Source organism: Notothenia rossii (assembly GCF_949606895.1).
Source record: "Notothenia rossii genome assembly, chromosome: 9".
Taxonomy (NCBI): Eukaryota; Metazoa; Chordata; class Actinopteri; order Perciformes; family Nototheniidae; genus Notothenia; species Notothenia rossii.
This window is the reverse complement of record NC_136907.1, coordinates 950,868-961,634: the sequence shown is the minus strand read 5'-3', so window position 1 is coordinate 961,634 and position 10,767 is coordinate 950,868. Positions and strand designations below refer to the sequence as shown.

At 46.0% G+C, this 10,767-nt stretch overlaps 2 protein-coding genes across 2 annotated transcripts in view; both read left to right on the top strand.

Moving 5' to 3' along the window:
* ncbp3 (nuclear cap binding subunit 3) overlaps nt 1–5,224 on the top strand; it is a 16,530-nt gene extending 11,306 nt beyond the window's left edge. The window contains exons 9-12 of the mRNA XM_079650247.1: nt 742–1,060; nt 3,203–3,333; nt 3,483–3,654; nt 3,821–5,224. Of these exons, the coding sequence (XP_079506373.1) occupies nt 742–1,060; nt 3,203–3,333; nt 3,483–3,654; nt 3,821–4,094 (896 nt within the window). The 3' untranslated portion in view covers nt 4,095–5,224. The remainder of the gene's footprint in view (nt 1–741; nt 1,061–3,202; nt 3,334–3,482; nt 3,655–3,820) is intronic.
* Nucleotides 5,225–7,612: 2,388 nt separating this feature from the next.
* On the top strand, nt 7,613–10,476 carry LOC307020424 (uncharacterized protein). The gene is made up of 4 exons (XM_079651757.1): nt 7,613–7,773; nt 7,998–9,091; nt 9,316–9,492; nt 9,994–10,476. The coding sequence occupies exon 2, from the start codon at nt 8,519–8,521 to the stop codon at nt 8,921–8,923; it is 405 nt and encodes a 134-aa protein (XP_079507883.1). The 5' UTR covers nt 7,613–7,773; nt 7,998–8,518; the 3' UTR covers nt 8,924–9,091; nt 9,316–9,492; nt 9,994–10,476.
* The last annotated feature ends 291 nt before the right edge of the window (nt 10,477–10,767 follow it).

The following is a 10,767-nucleotide window of genomic DNA, read 5'->3' as shown; positions in this document are numbered from 1 at the left end:
ACACACACACACACACACACCCACACCCACACCCACACCCACACCCACCCACACACACACACACACACACACACACACACACACACACACACTCAGGTACACACACACACACACACACACACACATACACATACAGACACTCAGGTACACACACACACACACACTCAGGTACACACACACACCTCCATACACACACAGACACTCAGGTACACACACACACCTCCATATACACACACACACACACACACACTCAGGTACACACATCTCCACACACACACACACACACACAGGTACTCACACACACCTCCATACACACACTGACACTCAGGTACACACACACACACACACACACACACATACACATACAGACACTCAGGTACACACACACACACACACTCAGGTACACACACACACCTCCATACACACACAGACACTCAGGTACACACACACACCTCCATATACACACACACACACACACACACTCAGGTACACACATCTCCACACACACACACACACACACACAGGTACTCACACACACCTCCATACACACACAGACACTCAGGTACACACACACACACACACTCAGGTACTCACACACACCTCCATACACACACTGACACTCAGGTACACACACACACACACACACACACACACACACACACACACACACACACACACACACACACACACACACACACACACACACACACACCTTCCCATTTAATATGTGTCTCTCTGCAGCCGACCTGGTGAACCTGCCTGAGGAACCCATCAAGGAGGAAGAGGAGGAGGAGGAAGGAGACGAGGAAGGAGACGAGGACATGGAGGAGGACGACCGCGTTGTGGAGTACGGGGATCGGGTGGGGGAAAGGGGCGGGGCTTCCCGCTCGTTGGGGGCGGGTCTCCGCGGCCGGGCGTCTCGCTCGCCCTCCCCCTGGTCGGAGTCGGACGAAATGGACTACGACCTGGAGCTGAAGATGATCTCCACCCCCTCCCCCAAGAAGACCAAGAAGATGACCATGTACGCCGACGAGCTGGACACCACCCTGAAGAGCATCAGGTACACGCTCAATCTCTGAAAAAGTACCAGAGATTTAAAAACCTTGGTATCTTAAAGGTCTCCTATCATGCAGAATGCTCTTCTTGGTGTCTTCTCTACATCACCATGTGTCCCCGGTGTGTCACCATGTGTCCCCGGTGTGTCCCCGGTGTGTCCCCGGTGTGTCAGGAGACTCTCAAAGTGTCAGGAAATAACCCCTCTCTCTTCTCCTCCGTACCCATATCTCTAAAAACGGGGGAACAACGGAGCTGATCCAGATTTGCTGCGTCATGACCACATTACTAAAATGTGGGCGGGCTTTAGACCCACGGGCCAATCAGAAACGTTGCTGTCAGAAACAATGAGACGTGTTCTGGAAGTAATATGGTCTGTGTTTACTTTAGCATGCTAACACTCAGAGCTAACCTGTACTGGAGAGAGTGTGTGTGAAGAAGCAGGAAATCAAAAGGAAGTCACCTTGTGGTAAACCTGAGAGAGAGAGAGAGAGTTTGAGCTCCATCCTGTTTCAGAGAGGATCCTTGATGTGGTTTGGAACATGATGTGGAGTTCTCCTGATGAGATCTACTCTCTCTCTGAAGCTACTGACCCAGAGTCAGCTCTTTAGTAACAGCTGGAGGAGAGGGGGGGGGGGGGCTACAAGGATCTGTTTGGGGTTTGGAGCAGGACACTTCAGAGACATGTCCTTAGTAACAGCTGGAAGAGAGGGGGGGGGGGGGCGTAGTAGTAATAGTATTAGAACCTTTATTTATCCAGGAAAATCAATTAATAACAAATTCTTATTTTCAATGATGACCTGCCAGGAGGCAGAGCCTTCCTGAGGGGAGGGGGTTTGGGAGGAAAACAAACAGAGAGACTCCGGGCCTCCAGAACCCAGGAGACAACACACACACAGAGAGCAGAGACGACAGGCATAGCAGTTAAACATATACAAACTCTAAAACAATGTTGCTGTGGTTCAGCCAGTCATTAAAATCAGCATCAGGCAGAGCAGCTGCTGTGTGTTCCAGGGGGTCTGTAATAGTGACATTGAAGGTGCGGGGGAGACGAAGGACCTTCCAGCTACCTGCTGCTGCAAACTGAAAGGCGGAGCGGCCAAAGGATGAATGGGCTTTGGGGGTCTTTAGCAGGATGCTTGGAGCTGACCGGGTGTTGTGCGTCGGGGGTGGGCGGAGTTGCAGTAATTGTGTGAGGTAGAAGGGGGTGAGGCCTAGGAGTGTTTTGTAAACAAACATCAGCCAGCGGTGTGTCCTGGTCTCAAGAGAGGGCCAGAGAGTACAGGTCACAGTGGTGTGTCCTGGTCTCAGCAGATGGCCAGTTAGCCAGAGGTCACAGTGGTCACAGTGTTCACAGTGGTGTGTCCTGTTGGGGGCGTTGGTGGCGGAGCGGATGGCGGAGTGATACAGAACGTCTAAATGATCGAGAGCTCCTTCACACGCCGAGCGGTAGATGGTGTCGCCGTAGTGGAACAGAGGAAGGACAGTCATCTGGACCAGAGAGGGTTTAGCAAAGTGAGTGAGGAGCGGTTCCTATACAGAAAGCTGAGTCTAGCTTTAACCTTGGTCTGCATTTTGGAGAGATGTCCTGAGAATGACAGATTACTGTTAATCCAAAATCCAAGGTATTTATAAGATTGAACTATTTCGAGGTCCCGGCCATCGGCGGTCACAATAGTGCCCGTTTGGGAGGCACCACTGCAGCCAAACCACATGATCTTGGTTTTAGTGGTGTTCAGGACCAGGCCGAGGGCAGAGAGATGTGACGCTCTGAAAACTATCCTGAAGAGTTTTCAGGACAGTATCTGGGGAAGAGCCAGCTGTGAACAGAATCGTGTCATCGCCTATAGGTGGATAGAGGAGTTGCCCACTGATTTCTCCATGTCATTGATATATATTGAGAATAGGATGGGTGCTAGGATAGAGTCTTGTGGTACTCCCTTAGAGATGGATAGGGGCTGTGTCATCAGATAAAGGGGGGAGGGGGGCTACAAGGATCTGCTTGGGGTTCGGAGCAGGACACTTCAATATGTTTTTATATATTTGTATGTATCTGAGACTTATAATATATATCTACAAATAGCATAATAGGAGACCTTTAACTTCTCTCTTTAAATTTGACCTGTGTTTAACTTTCTGTTTCTCTCAGGAACCGGGTGGGGGAATCTAAGTCTGCGTCTCCCCCCCCGAAGGTGAGGGACGTCCGCCAGCTGCTCGAGGAGAAGCGGAAAGGCATCTCCCCCAGACAGCCCCCCCCGGTGGCCCCCGGCGGAAAGACAGGTCATTATTTGTGTGTGTGTGTACCTGTGTAACTGTGTACATGTGTGTGTGTGTGTGTGTGTGTGTGTGTGTGTGTGTGTGTGTGTGTGTGTGTGTGTATTATTTGTATTACTAATATATAAATGTTATTGATGTCCCGCTCTCTGCAGATGTGAGGCAGCGTTTGGGGAAGAGACGATATTCCCCCGATGGACGCTCCCCCTCCCCCCCCCTCCCCCAGGGACACGCCCCCTGCCAGAGAGCCAATCAGAGACGTGCACCGCAGGCTGGGCGTGGCCAATCAGGACAGAGCAGTAAACTCATCCAAAGACAGGAAGTCAAGTAAGGAACCGCTCTGAAGAGAAAAATACATAAAACAGAAGTGCAGGATGATGTTTGTTTTTCAAAGTAAAAGCCCCAGAGACTAACAATCCTTCAGGAAGTGAAGGATGTAATTTCAAAATAAAAGCTCAGTGATCAGATGGTGACGTTGTGTCTCTTCTCTCAGCGCTGTGGAGCAGACTGGGCTCGGCCGGAGACGACGCCAACGAGCGCCTCTTCACCCCCTCTTCATCATCATCATCGGGGAGGAAGGAGAACGCCTCCAGCATCAGGAGAGGAGGCGACGGGGAGGAGGAAGAGAAGAAGAAGAAGAAGGTGGTGGCAGGGGAGGAAGAGGAGGAGGAGGAGGGCGACTCGGCGCTGCAGGAGGTTTGGGGCGCGATGATCAAACAGAAACAGGAGCGTCAGACCACGCAGATCAAAAAGAGTCGTCTCGATAACCTGCCGTCGCTTCAGATCGAAATCAGCCGCGAGAGCAGCGACGAGTCCGACAACTGAGGAGACCTTCATCATCCTCCTCTTCCTCATACAGACTGCAGATCTGAGGCCGTGGGAGGGGGGAGACATGTACGACGTCCTGATATTTAGTTTGTTTGTTTGTTTTGGCTGTTTTTAAATATCGACAGTCTGCGACCGAGTCCATGAGCGGTGCTGGACTTCAGAGACACGTAAGACAACTTCAGAGAGACGTAAGACAACTTCAGAGAGACGTAAGACAACTTCAGAGACACGTAAGACAACTTCAGAGAGACGTAAGACAACTTCAGAGACACGTAAGACAACTTCAGAGACACGTAAAGACAACTTCAGAGACACGAGAAACGACTTAGAAATACCAGACAACTTCAATGAGACGTAAGACAACTTAAAAATACTCCAAAATACAACGTGACAACTTTGAAGAGACGCAAAATAACTTCAAAGACATAAACAAATACTTCAAAGAGATGCAACAAGTTCAAAAGGACAACAACCAAACATGAGACAGCTTTGTAGAGATCTCTACAGAGACAAAAGTGACTAAAAAGGAAATACAGAAAACTTAAGAGATGCTAAATTACTTAAATATACACTTATTTTTGTTAAAAAATATCGAGACTCAAGAAGTCCATGATTTGCAATTCACAAAGCAACTTCAAAGAGACACAAAACAACTTCAAAGAGACACAAAGCAACTTCAAAGACACACAAAACAACTTCAAAGAGACACGAAACAACTTCAAAGAGACACAACTACTTAAAAATACTCAAAATTATAATAATGAAACTTGAGACAACTTTGAAGAGATGCTAAATGACAACAGAGAAGAAAAAAGCGACTAAAAGGAAATACAAAGCAACTTCAAAGAGACACGAAACTATTTCGAAGACATACAAAAATTACTTCAGAGATACAAAATGACTTTAAATGACCTCAAAGAGACAAAGGACGACTTCAAAGAGACACCGCAGATGACGAGAGTGAGAGAAGTGTTTTTTGTTGTTGTAAATCCTCACATTTGTTGTATACTGTTTGTATATTTAAATATGTGTCGATATTAAAATGCCCAAAAACCCCAAACATCCGTTACCATGTGGTCCGGGTCTCTCTCTTTCCGCGACTCATTCCCGTCGGCCTCAGATCTGATTTTTGTAAATTTGACACAGTGTTTCCCTCGGAGACCCTGGACGCTCCGGAACATTCCTGCGTTCAGAAAAAGTGTTTCTACGTTTCTTTGAGATGTTTCCTGTGTGCAGCGATCAATGAAAGACTCATGGGGATATCGATAATGACCTGGTGTTTCCTACGGACGGACGGCGGAAACACAGACGGACCTTTTGGTTTCCTGAATGTCGGACGTTTCTCTAACATTGTTTTTTAAAGCTGTCATGGAGCTGCTTCCTGTGTGCGTGACAGGAACACTGCTGACTTCAAACATCATATCTGTGTTTAAATATCTTTGTTTTGGATTCTTTACGCAGGGTCAAACATTTTAGATTATTATAAAAATTAGAGCTGCAACGATTGTTTTCTTTATGGATTAGTTTGCAAAACGTTTTTTTTCCTGATTTATGCTTTGATGTATAAAATGTCAAAACAAATTGTCAATCTCAGTTTCTCCGAGTCAAGGTGATGTGTTCCAAAAATATTCATTTAAATATGAAATAAAACAGAAAAGATTAGAGAGAACCACACCTGGAACGTAGTGACATCACTAAAAAACACTCACGCTCCTATTGGCTAGCGCTCCAACACATTGTACGTGACAGGCTAAGGGGCGGGACATCTCTAAGCAGGTTGACCAATCACAACAGAGCCGGCCAGCTAACCAATCAGAGCAGGCTGGGCTAAAGTTGAATGTGTATCTATCAACCTATCCCAATTTAAGAAGTTCACTGCTATTAACGTGAACTAATACTGACTGTCTAACAAAGCAGCGACACATGTTAACCCTCAGATGCATAAGTGGGTATCTTTGGACCCGGTGAGGTGGTTTTCTGGAAGTATCTTTGTAATTACATTCTTTTATCATTTCATATTCCAGCTATTCCTCAAAAAGCATGTTTTGGATATCATTCCATTCAAATGTTTAATTTACATTCTAAGAAATTGTAGTTTTTGTGTTACTACCCCAAGCTTCAATAAGTGGGTCAAAAGTGACCCGCATGCATTTCCTATGGGATCCTATGGGAACCTTTGATTCTTATCACCTGTTGCTGTCAGGACTACATTCCCTGTGGACCACACAGACGACATCACAAGTGACACCTCCCAGGAAGATTATTGTACACAGCAAGATCTGAAACCTGTCAGTATAATAATAATAATACATTATATTTGTATAGGGCTTTGCAAGGACTCAAAATTGCTTTACAATAAAAGGGAAGGTTAGGCTGGGGGTATAGGACTAACAATTATGGGGGGGGGGGGCTATGAGTAGACACAGGAGAAGAGATGAGTTTTGAAAAGGGACTGGAACATTGTGAGGGTCTCAGAATAGCGGAGATCTTGGAGGAGCGAATTCCAGAATGTGTGTGTGTGTGTGTGTGTGTGTGTGTGTGTGTGTGTGTGTGTGTGTGTGTGTGTGTGTGTGTGTGTGTGTGTGTGCGCGCACGCAAACATAAAACAGTGGTGGTGGCTTAAAGCCCACCTCTGCTCCGCGCTGCCCGTTAGATGAGCCTGGTCACATTAATAAGAAGAAGGAGTTCAAAACACCGGCATAAAGGTTGTAACAATAATCTGATTTTAATGGTAAAGAGTACTCTGGACTTCCAGTTCTACTGCCGTGCGATACAGGTATCGGGACCAGCCAGTCAGAAACAGGAAGCCCCGTGGATGAATAAACATCAGTATACATAGCCAGATTTGGAGGCAGTCGATTTCACTCCTAAGCGAATCAGAGTTCTAGGAAAAATGTATTCTACTTCTGAACAGAGCGTGAGAGCTTCGGAACTACCCAAGGACAGAGTCAATCTGTTATCTTGCACCTGAATTCACGCCTTTACTTTCCCAAGGAATATTTCACACAAACTATTCTTTCCCAGACAATCAAACATTGCACATAGATATATTGGTGCCCAGAAAGGACCTTGAAAAGAATGTGTGTGTGTGTGTGTGTGTGTGTGTGTGTGTGTGTGTGTGTGTGTGTGTGTGTGTGTGTGTGTGTGTGTGTGTGTGTGTGTGTGTGTGTGTGTGTGTGTGGGTATCTAGGTCAGTGAGTGTGTGTGTGTGTGTGTGTGTGTGTGTGTGTGTGTGTGTGTGTGTGTGTGGGTATCTAGGTCAGTGAGTGTGTGTGTGTGTGTGTGTGTGTGTGTGTGTGTGTGTGTGTGTGTGTGTGTGTGTGTGGGTATCTAGGTCAGTGAGTGTAAGTGAGAAGGTTATATATATATATAGGATTACTTGAAAACAGTCCCCAATAATACATGTTTACTTTAAACAGTTTAGAACACACAAATTAACTTAAGTGCGCGTGTGTGTGTGTGCGTGCGTGTATGCGTGCGCGCGTGTGTGTGTGTAGCCCCCCCCCCCCCCCCCCCTCTCTGTCAGCAGCCCTGCAGTGATCATGAGTTCTGTGGAGCACAGATGTGGTCGTCGTCGGGCTGGGTTCGCCTCCAAGTACAGAGCCACCAAGTCTTTAGGTACGGAGCTGGAGGAGAGGTGCTCCTGAACGCATCACATGTTCTTTAGAGACATTAGTAGTTATTCATATCATAAATGTAATATCATTACATGACAGGTCATCCTGACCACAGTCCCTGAATGTACTTTTCTTTCTTTGGACTTTTGGAGCTAACCATCAGTTGGTTATTTAGCTCGTTTTTCTCCCTGACAACGGTTAACTTGAAGTGTTGGTGTGTTGCAGGCGAGCCGCCGGCCTGCAGGCAGGGCTCGGCCACTGTGACTCTGGCTGGATGTCTGCTGGCTGACAAAGGCATCGACTTCTCCACCTTACACCTCAAAGACCCCAGCTGCAAGGGCCACATGGACCCCCAGAGCCACCTGGTGACCTTCAGCTTCGACGGCAGCAACACGTGCGGGACGGAGGTCATGGTGCGTGCTTTCCTCACAACTTAAAACCAGATATTGTGTCAACCTCTTTTTAGTTCAGGGGCCACAAACAGCCAGATGTGATCTCCAGTGGGCCGGCCAGTGAGATCACAGCATAATGACTTAAATAACCACAACTCTAAACCGTTCCCTTTGGTTTCAGTACAACAAAGTGTATTCTTAAAATGATCACATTTAATGAACTATCTTTTTACAAAACATTAGGAGCATCCTGACATTTCTTCAGAAAAACAAAAGGTTAAGTTCATATTTTCAGGGGCGGGATCAACTCCTGAACAACAAAAAGGCTGCGTTTTATCCAGTTTGTACACAACGATGGAGACACTTAACAAGCAGCAGTGGTCCACTGAAGAGACCAGCTACCTGCTGGGGATCTGGTCTTCTGAAGAGACCAGCTACCTGCTGGGGATCTGGTCTTCTGAAGAGACCAGCTACCTGCTGGGGATCTGGTCCACTGAAGAGACCAGCTACCTGCTGGGAATCTGGTCTTCTGAAGAGACCAGCTACCTGCTGGGGATCTGGTCTTCTGAAGAGACCAGCTACCTGCTGGGGATCTGGTCTTCTGAAGAGACCAGCTACCTGCTGGGAATCTGGTCTTCTGAAGAGGTGCAGAGGAAGCTGGAGCACAATCGGCCATTGTTGTTGTTGTCGGTGTCAGCTGTGAGGGGTTTCCGTGCGGTTTGGCTTTATGAAGCAGGCACGCAAACGGTTACGCCATGACGCAAACGATGACGCAATGACGCAGCACCAGTCGGACTCTGGGCGGTGTGAAAAGAGCCGGAGCTAAACCGAAGAACCGGTTCTGAACCTGAAAAGCGCCAAGGTACTCGAACCGAGTAGTGAAAACCGGACTCTGGCGAGAAATTGAAACGCAACTTGGTTTCTCGGGTAAGATTATCTTTTTCATCAATTGAGCTCTTTAGCAGATACTGTTGGCTTTTTATTGTTTGCCAGCGTACAGTGACGTTAACGTGAAATGTAATTTGTTATTTCAACCTTGTGTTTTGTTATCTTGTTGCTAGCTGTTGCTAGCTGTGCGGTTTGGCACTGCATATATGAATTGGACATGCTAACTAGCCACAATGCTTACATCGTTTATTTGTGTGCTTCAGAGAAAGAGCTGAGGAACAAGTGGGATTCTCTGTGAACCCGGTACACCGGTACAGGAGACTTGCCCCTTCAGGTAGTTGTGGAGCACAAAGGACGGGCAGACAGCCGTGGATCCTGAGCTGCAGCTTTTAGAGCCCTACACAAGAAGTAAGGAGAGTACTTCAAACCTCACCATCACGGTAACTATTTTATTTGTTGAGTACAAATAAGTGTTTCTTACTTCTTTCATTTACAAAAACATTATTTTCATTCATTTGGTGGTTACAGTGTTAAATATAACAATAACAGAATAATGTATATATTATTGTATTATAATGATTGATGTGCTCACCTTAATGTTGCAGCTGGTAAAGGAGGAGCTCATTTAAATTACATACTGCTGGGTAGCTTATGAAATTCACCATGGGATCAATAACGCTTTTATCTTAATCTATAATAATACATGATAAAATATGTCTTGATTATATTTTGTAGTTTTCTGAATCTTCTAGAAGTATGTCTTTAGCATCTGAATAGAGCATCACAATGTGTCTACAATGTACCTCTCACACTTGACCACACCCCAAACTAATGGCACACACACTTCAGGGTAGTGTTTTGTTATGAATGCTTAGTAAACAGTTTTAAGAAGCCATGGTATTAAATCCAACTAACTGTGAATTTATTTAAAAAAAATGAAGGAACGTCCGGTGGCTGCAGAATCCCCCCCCGGAGGCACCAGCAGTGAAACCTGCACCAGCACCACTGAGGAGTCCTTCCACTTTGATGCTGAGCCCTGCACTCCCCTGGCAGAATCCACCATCTGCACCACACCGCTCAGAGAGGCCAAGCCCACTCAGCACTCGAAGGCCTCTGGCGAAGCGCAGGATGATGATACCAAATGAGATACTGTCTACCGCTGTTCATTGTTCAAGATTGAAATGTGAATGAACAAGCCGGTTTTCTGCCCCTCTGTTCACATGTAGCCTTTCATACGTGATGGTTTCTTCATTCTCAAACTGTTGTGGAGCAGAACTTTAAAGTTGCACGATTAGTCTCAAGTACCTCAATATAATTATAGTATGTCTGCACTTTAAGTGCTCCTTTCATCATTCATTCATGTATTTTATATTCTACTAAAACTGAATCAAACCATAAACAAGGTGGCCTGTTGGGATTACTATATATATATATATAATATATATGCATTATTTTATCCCACTTCATGCTTTGCTCTTGCTGCTTGTTTTACACTGATTTCTTACTGATGTAAAGCACTTTGAACTGAATCCCCTGTATGAAAGGTGCTATACAAATAAAGTTATTATTATTCAGATGGATGTTTCTGCCCCTCTGCTCATTCTCCCATTCTCCTCCTCAATCTGCCTAGAAGTATTTTAATGTTGTAGCTGTTACTATAACCAATACTAATGCTAGGGCTGCAACTGACAGTTATGTAGGCACATTGTTATTGT

Bases quoted from the DNA above. Each gene is read 5' to 3' on its own strand.
- LOC307020424 (XM_079651757.1), top strand. From the start codon at position 8,519: ATGGAGACACTTAACAAGCAGCAGTGGTCCACTGAAGAGACCAGCTAC.